The sequence below is a fragment of the Lipotes vexillifer genome, unplaced genomic scaffold (assembly GCF_000442215.2).
Source record: "Lipotes vexillifer unplaced genomic scaffold, Lipotes_vexillifer_v1.1 scaffold670, whole genome shotgun sequence".
In the NCBI taxonomy this organism is placed as follows: domain Eukaryota; kingdom Metazoa; phylum Chordata; class Mammalia; order Artiodactyla; family Lipotidae; genus Lipotes; species Lipotes vexillifer.
In genome coordinates, this window is record NW_006778108.1 from 1,168,439 (window position 1) to 1,176,234 (window position 7,796).

At 41.2% G+C, this 7,796-nt stretch overlaps 1 protein-coding gene across 1 annotated transcript in view; it reads right to left on the reverse strand.

Annotated features, from left to right (window-relative positions):
* Positions 1-1,988: 1,988 nt before the first annotated feature.
* Positions 1,989-7,796, reverse strand: part of GINS1 (GINS complex subunit 1) — a 19,737-nt gene continuing 13,929 nt past the window's right edge. The window contains exons 6-7 of the mRNA XM_007451441.1: positions 5,174-5,248; positions 1,989-2,057 (exon numbers count right to left, since the gene is read on the reverse strand). Coding sequence (XP_007451503.1) covers positions 1,989-2,057; positions 5,174-5,248 — 144 coding nt within the window. The remainder of the gene's footprint in view (positions 2,058-5,173; positions 5,249-7,796) is intronic.

The window sequence follows — 7,796 nt, forward strand, 5'->3', positions numbered from 1 at the left end:
ACTTATTACTTTATTCTGGGAACTAAACAGAAAAGTACAACATATATCAATAATTTACATACAGGAATGATGCTGGGCTGGCAACAGGGCAATGGCCTTCACTGCTGTCTGTCCTCATGGCTGATTCACACGGACTCTAGGATCACCTGCACATGGTTCCACACGCTTGGAAGAGCAAAATGCAAGGAAAGGAAGTGACCACTGATGGACAGTTAAAACATCATCCATCCCATTCACTAGGGAAATATTCCATATTGTTTATTGCCAGAGATTCAGATGAAAATCTGATGTGGCTACGAACCGATGGGAGGAATTATTTCTAAAAATGAGGGAATTCCCTGGCAGTACAGTGGTTAGGACTTTGTGCTTTCACTGCTGAGGGCATGGGTTCAGTCCCTGGTCTGTAAAGTAAGATCCCACAAGCCGAGTGTCGCGGCCATAAAAATACATACACAAAAACAAACAGTCTGTCAAGGGCTGCCCACTGACCTAAGTACGTGTGTTGTGAAAACATGCAGATCCACACCCTAGGTAGAGCCTCTCTATAGCTTGATTTCTTGAGTATAATTTTGGCCAGAAACATTTGCCTGTTTAAGAAATAAACTGCACAGACAGTGTCAGGTACTGTGTTTATCTGGATTTTAAATTTGAATGCCTGAGATTACAGCCCAGCATCATTCATGTACGTAAATTATTGATATATGTTGTACTTTTCTGTTTAATTCCCAGAATAAAATAATAAGTATATACCTTATTTGAAGTGAATGTATACTAGTTGAAAAGTTAAAATTTTGTAGGTTTTATTGATTTACGTTGACTGGCTCTAGTCACTGGTCATGGAGGGGACTGGTGCGGAAAGGCCACTGACCACCAGGCAAGACCACTCTGTGCCTCTCCCATGTCTACCATTTTCAGTTTATCAGGCAACAGAAACTGCGCTCCACTTAGCTGACCAGCTCTTCATGTGACTTTCTGGTCACTGTGACTGTTGGGGAGAAACTGCACAAAGTTCCTTTCCTAGCCCCAATTTCAATTTCCCTTTCCAAAGGGGAGATCCTGGTGCTCACCCCACAAGCTCGCAGACACGCATGAGCCAGATCAGCCACCACTGCTGGAAATGGGCAAAATCCATTGTGTCCTTCCTTTCTTCCTTAACAGCCAGGTGATAAGTTAACATGTTATTAAACATTAAATATGCTGAAAATTTTATAAGCCATCAGCTCCACCTGCCCATGTGATTTGGAAACAGGAATTGCAGGAATTCAGCTCCCCGGGTTGCACAATGCACACTTCCAGCAACACAAGATGCACAAGGACCTCCTATCTCCCTATACAGCCAGGTGAAACTTCCTCATTGTTTAAAAGAGATTAAAATGTAATATTGATAATTTACTTTCATTAAACAAAAACACACTATAGTATTTTGGGAACTGTATATAGTATTTTGGGAATTGTAGGAATGTTGTGATTACAGATACAACTTACCACACAAAGGGGAGAATCCTGTACAATAGAAAAATAAACCACTTCCACCTTGTGAGCACAGAATGAGAAGATGGCGGTGTATGAACTAGGAAGCACTCTCGTTAGGCACAGAATCTGCTAAAGCCTTGATCCTGGACTTCCCTCTAGAACTGTGGACAGCAGATTGGATATGTGGAGTCTCTGTATGGCAAGAATTCAAACCCTCTGTTGAGAACTGATGCTTCAAAATGCAAGCATACAATATAGATTCAAAAATATGTTTACCATGGAAGGTTATAGAATTATATTTGGAAATTAAATAAAAGAGAAACTAAAGTTCAAATGAAAATAAAGAAAAAGAAAAACAAACCATATTCCTTGGCCAAGCATTCCTGGTTAAAGTAAGTCTAAATTTTAAAACCAAAAAGTGGTGGGCCTGGGGGAGGTGGAGAGGGAGGTGGAGAAGTGTCCTTGGTTGGGTCCAGCCTCGAACGGGGAAACCTTGGCAGCCATCTGGCGCGAGGTCACGATAGCACATGCTCCAGGATGCCTTGTCTAATCAGCTGCTCACACTTCCACCGAGGTAGAAAGTGCTGAGGAAAGAAAGGAAGGAAGAAAAAGGAATGAAAAGAATGTTAAATTACACGATGCATCATTAAAAAGCAGCAACGCATTATATATATATTTCAAACTCCACCAGCTAAGTAGTTAAAAGCTAAACTTAAGTATTTTTGCTATTTTAATCAACTGAAATGGACGTCACCTAGAGCTGTACTGAAATCTGAATTTTATAAACAAATTCACATTTTGCTTAAGTTAAATTTAACTAAAGAGTTTTGAATTCTAGTAGGTATTTTCCTTAATGTTTGTGTTTTAAAATTTATGCACAGGGGCTTCCCTGGTGGCGCAGTGGTTGGGAGCCCGCCTGCCAATGCGGGGGGCACAGGTGCGTGCCCCGGTCTGGGGTGATCCCACGTGCCGCGGAGCGGCTGGGCCCGTGAGCCATGGCCGCTGAGCCTGCACATCTGGAGCCTGTGCTCCGCGACGGGAGGGGCCACAACAGTGAGAGGCCCGCGTAACGCAAAAAAAAAAAAATTATGCACAGAAAACCCAGGTAGGTGAGATTTGGGGCACTGGATCACAAGTGGTACAGCAACAGCTCATTAGGAAGGCAAACAGAAGGAGTGTCTTCTCCATTAAACCTTTTCTAGGATCTGAGTCTGAACAGTCATTCTTCTACTAACAGTGCAACTCTTCTCCCATATCTTCCAAGGATTAAAAGTCACTGTAACCTATGACATGGGTGCTGGTCACACGCTGTGTGTGAGGATGCCAGTGCCTGGCTAAGGCTCATCCTCAACGTCTCCTGAGAGGACACTGCTCTCGTTCTGAGGTGGAAAGGAGTCTCCTTGTCTGATTCCCTCTCAAAACACCAGGGCTTAAAACAAAAGTGAACATTTAGTAAACTCTGGAGCAGGGAGGTGCTGGAAGTGAGGCAGGAAGACTTTCCAAGCTCACCAGTGACCAAAGAAATCTCAAAGACAAGACAGAGATACTTGGGTAAAAACAAGAAACAGTACATTAGAAAGTGCAGTGTAGGTAACCCTAGAAAGTAACTGAAGGAGAGAGTATGCAAAGTATTCAAGGAAGCGGATGCCACTTCAGTGGCACCGTGCACCTGACAGTCCTCCACAAACTCAAAGGCCTCAGGTGAGACCCATGACCAAAGAAACTCCTCCAAACCAGTCATGAGGACCCATGGGCCAAGGACTGTTGTCTAATTTAACCGAATTTTTTAAAAGCCTTAAGAATATAAAATGTAAAAATAAAATAAAAAAGAGAGAGAGAAAAAACTATAGAGTTGTTCATTTAACAATTATTCCAATATCTAATAAAAAGAGGGAGTTCTGATTTCTGGACAACCTGAGAAGCATGCTTGCCATAGAGTCAATAATAAAGGAATGTACAGTAGGAAAATATTTCCCTATTAATATTTTACATTATGTGGGTGATCTACACTATAGATTTTATAGAAAACTGGTTTCAGATGTGCTCAGACATTTTAAAAGCCCCTTAATATCAATTAGAGTAGATTATGCTTTTAAGTTTCCCCATTTTTATACGGTGATAATGAGAGACAAAGTCTCATTAAGAAGAAGGCTTCTGAATGCGCCACACAGTAAACAGCAATCGTCTAACAGCAGCAGACGGAGGAGGGACTGGGTTTTGGTTGCCCTGGCCCCACCCAGGCCCTCCCTGCTGAGGAGTCTTAGTACACCTGGTGGGAAGACTGGCCACAAAGCTCGAGAAAGAAATTCAACCATGGGACACTGTTTGGGGTGAAGTGCATTTTCTCAAATCTTGCTTTATGAGGCTAGCTTTGTTCTTGTGAACCCAGAGCTTCACCATCTATTTTCTATTCATTAGTATCCTTGGAAGGGAAACTTTTGCCTTAACAACCAAAGATTTTAGGGTACCCTGAAAATCTGTCTTTAATAATTTCAACTTTTGTTTCAGGAAACTATTTAAAACTCCAAGGGTACTAGTAAAATAAGAGACCAACTCACCCTCCCTTAGGGAAATGAGCTAAGAACCACATAACCAGAACCATTCTTTGGCTCAACATAACAAACAGAAGTCAACAAAAGTGACTAGGGTCATTAAATACCGACCGTCTCATAACAAGATGGCAGGCAACAAAGGAAAGAGGGGTTTTTACTAGTTCACCTTTCCTCTTATGCTAATATGACTACAGAAAATAGAGACAGGATAAAGTCAATTTAGCTAATGTGAATTCATCTAATGTGAACTTGAAGATTTCTAAGGAAACAATAAATTGAGATTCTTCGTAAGGAAAAATTTAGTGAGTTACAATTTCACAATTTCAGTCTTTCCCTATTAAATTCTATTATGTTTATATATTAAATACTTAGAAAATTTTTCATCTATTTGTTAGCTAAAGAACTAAGATTTACAAGGTGAAGAAGTATAGGCTGAAAACTAGTGCTTAGCACCTTTTTAATAAATAATAATTTGAAGAAAGGAGCTAAATGCAACAACATAATAGCCCCTTAACTAGAGTAAGACCCACTGTGGCAACTTCCCAGGGAAATGCTTAGTATTAAATTCAAGCAATACCCTAGTAAATTATAGCTAATGCTTGAGCATGGGTTTGAACTGCATGACTCCACTCAAATATGCGTATATATATATATTCACACACACACACACACATATATAAAACCTGTATTTTCATTTTACAGATCTTTAAATTGACTAAGTATGGGGAAAAGTTTGTGTTCAATTAGAGATCACAACAGGTGGGATCAAAAGAACTAGAGTTTGGGTTCTAATTCTATTCAAACTGTTTTAGCTTCCAGCCTTTGGATGAGTCATTTATCAATCCCTTTGTTTTTGAGGCAGAGAGAAATACTCAGATTTCCGACTGTGTGGGGAGAGGGGAGTCTGTAGGCTCCCCTAACCCCTGTGCATTGTTCAAGGGTCAACTGTAATTAACCCTTTCTTACTATATGCAACGTTTGCTTCACGTCTTTACATTTAGAAAAAAGACAAAAGACTATTTTATAATAAACATAATTCCTACGATACAAACGATCATCACAAGGTGATACTTACCTTGCTCCTGATTCCAACATTTTCATAATTCAACACTCTTACAAAATTTAAAGTATCTTAAGACAATAAATACCTGGCTATTTTTTTTTAATAGGACTGAAGTACCATCATCAACTTCAAATTCTCCATAGTCTTTTAGACACCGCACCTGAAAAGAAAAACAGATGTTTTATCCAAATTACTTTTTAATATGTAGAAACCATAAAGCAGATGGGGGTTTATATATACCCATATGAAAAGTATTAGGCTTTCTCTTTATTTCTTCTCTGTGTACTTAGGCCTAGTACTCCTTCCTGGGGTATTCTAGTGGTTCCAATTGTCCTGTTTTGACGGAGAGGAAGAAAAATGGCAAATCTCTGAATATATGTGTACGTCAGCACTGACAGCAAGGAAACCTAAGGAGCTGCCAAAAAGAGACAATGTCACTGGATTGTTTTCCCTCTGCAAATTGTGAAAAATCAAGCAGTTGAAAACACATCTACAGGGACTTCCCTGGTGGTCCAGTGATAAAGAATCCGCCTTACAATGCATGGGACGCAGGTTCAACCCCTGGTCAGGGAACTAAGATCCCATATGCCACAGAGCAACTAAGCCCATGCAACTAAGCCTGCGCACCACAACTACTGAACTTGCGCACCTCAACTAGAGCCCGCGAGCCACAAACTACAGAGCCCACGCGCCCTGGAACCCTGTGCCACAACTACAGAGCCCACATGCCCTGGAGCCCATGCACCACAACCAGAGAAGAGAAAACCCGCACGCCACAACTGCAGAGAAGCCCGCACACCACAACAAAAGATCCCTCATGCCTCAACGAAGATCCCACGTGCCACAACTAAGACCGGACACAGACAAAAATAAAATTAAAAAGAAAACAAAAAAACCCCCATATCTACAAAGAAAAGAGAACATTTTAGATCTATCCCAACCTGCCTCTTACAGATTCCTCCCATAAAGTATCAATATCTGAGAACAGGACATAAGTCTATTAAGATTTGTTTTACAGATTCTGCCAATCTCCTTTGATTGATTGATTCAGACTCCTTCCCAGTATTACTTAGAAGCACACTAGGAAAGAAAAGATATAGACTCATGCTACAAGAATCAGCAGAGGCTCTTAGCTGGAAGGTGGGAGGGGTAAGGAGCCTGATAACCACTTCTGCAATTGCAAAGAAGGAACATTCAAAGGTAGCCTCAGAAATCTCAGACCTGGCTCAGCTTCAAGTGCTGCCACAGGAAGACGGGAGGGCATTTTCATCTCCTATGAGAGTTCAGACCTCAGTTTATTCTCCAGAGTACCAGCACTGGTGTTAGCAAAGCCAACTCCAATGGCAAGTCTCAGATTCCTACTTTTCCTGGATAATTTCACGTCCTATGATTCCTTTGCAATCCTACCATGACTCTCAAGGGTTTTTTAAGTTGGTTTGAGAAATATAAGAAAAATCCCCACCACCACCAGCATTTTGCTTCTTTAAATAGACTTTTATTGTGGAAAATCTCAAACACATTGAAAAGTAAAAAGGCTAATAAACTCAATGTCCCACCAACTGGCTTCAACTACTATCGACATGTGGCCAATCTTGTTCCCTCGCCCACTTCTGGGTTATTTTGAAGCAAATCCTAGACATCATTTCATCTAATCTATAATTATTTTAGTGCTTATTCCTATAAAATAAGATTTTTTTAAAAAATCCCAATACCATCATCACATCTTATTAACAATTTTTTAATATTATGAAATACCCAGTTAGAATCCAAATTTCCCCATTTTGTCGCATGAATTTTATTTTTAAGTCGCCATGCTCAAATGAGAGTCAAACGAGAGCTACACATTACACATTTCTGATATGTCTCCAAGTCTCCTTTAATCTACAGGGTTCTCCCCCTTCCCCTTTTCCTTGGCAACTTATTTGTTAAAGAAACTGGCCAGTTTGGTAGTTTCCCAAAAAATAGATTCTGTTGTGGACTCCTGTGGGGTCATTTAACATGCTCCCCATCCCTGAATTTCCTACAAACTGGAAGTTAGGTGTAGGGGCTGGATTCGATCAGGTTTAGCTTTCTGGCAAATGGTGTTATGATGTCGTGAAGCACAAAATGTCTGGTGTCCCTTTTTATTTTTTGGGTTTTTTTTTTTGGCTGTGTTGGGTCTTCATTGCTGCACGCAGGCTTTCTCTAGTTGCAGCGAGTGGGGGCTACTCTTAGTTGCAGTGCATGGGCTTCTCATTGCGGTGGCTTCTCCTGTTGCAGAGCACAGGCTCTAGGAGTGATGGTTTCAGTAGTTGCAGCACACAGGCTCAGTGGTTGTGGCACACAGGCCCTAGAGCGTGCAGGCTTCAGTAGTTGCAGCATGTGGTCTCAGTAGTTGTGGTGTGGGGGCTCTAGAGTGCAGGCTCAGTAGCTGTGGTGCACAGGCTTAGCTGCACAGACTTAGTTGCTCTACAGCATGTGGGATCTTCCTGCACCAGGGATCAAACCTGTGTCGCCTGCATTGGCAGGCAGATTCTTAACCATTGCGCCACCAGGGAAATCCTGGTGTCCCTTTTTGGATGTTAAGATTGATCAATGGGCCTAGGTGCTATCCATACCCATCCACTACTAAGGTCTCTCTTAAGCTTTTCACCTAATGCTTTAGCAGCTACTTGCCTCCATCCATTAGGGTTACAAAACGGCATTAATGTAGTTTTTTTATTCCTGCT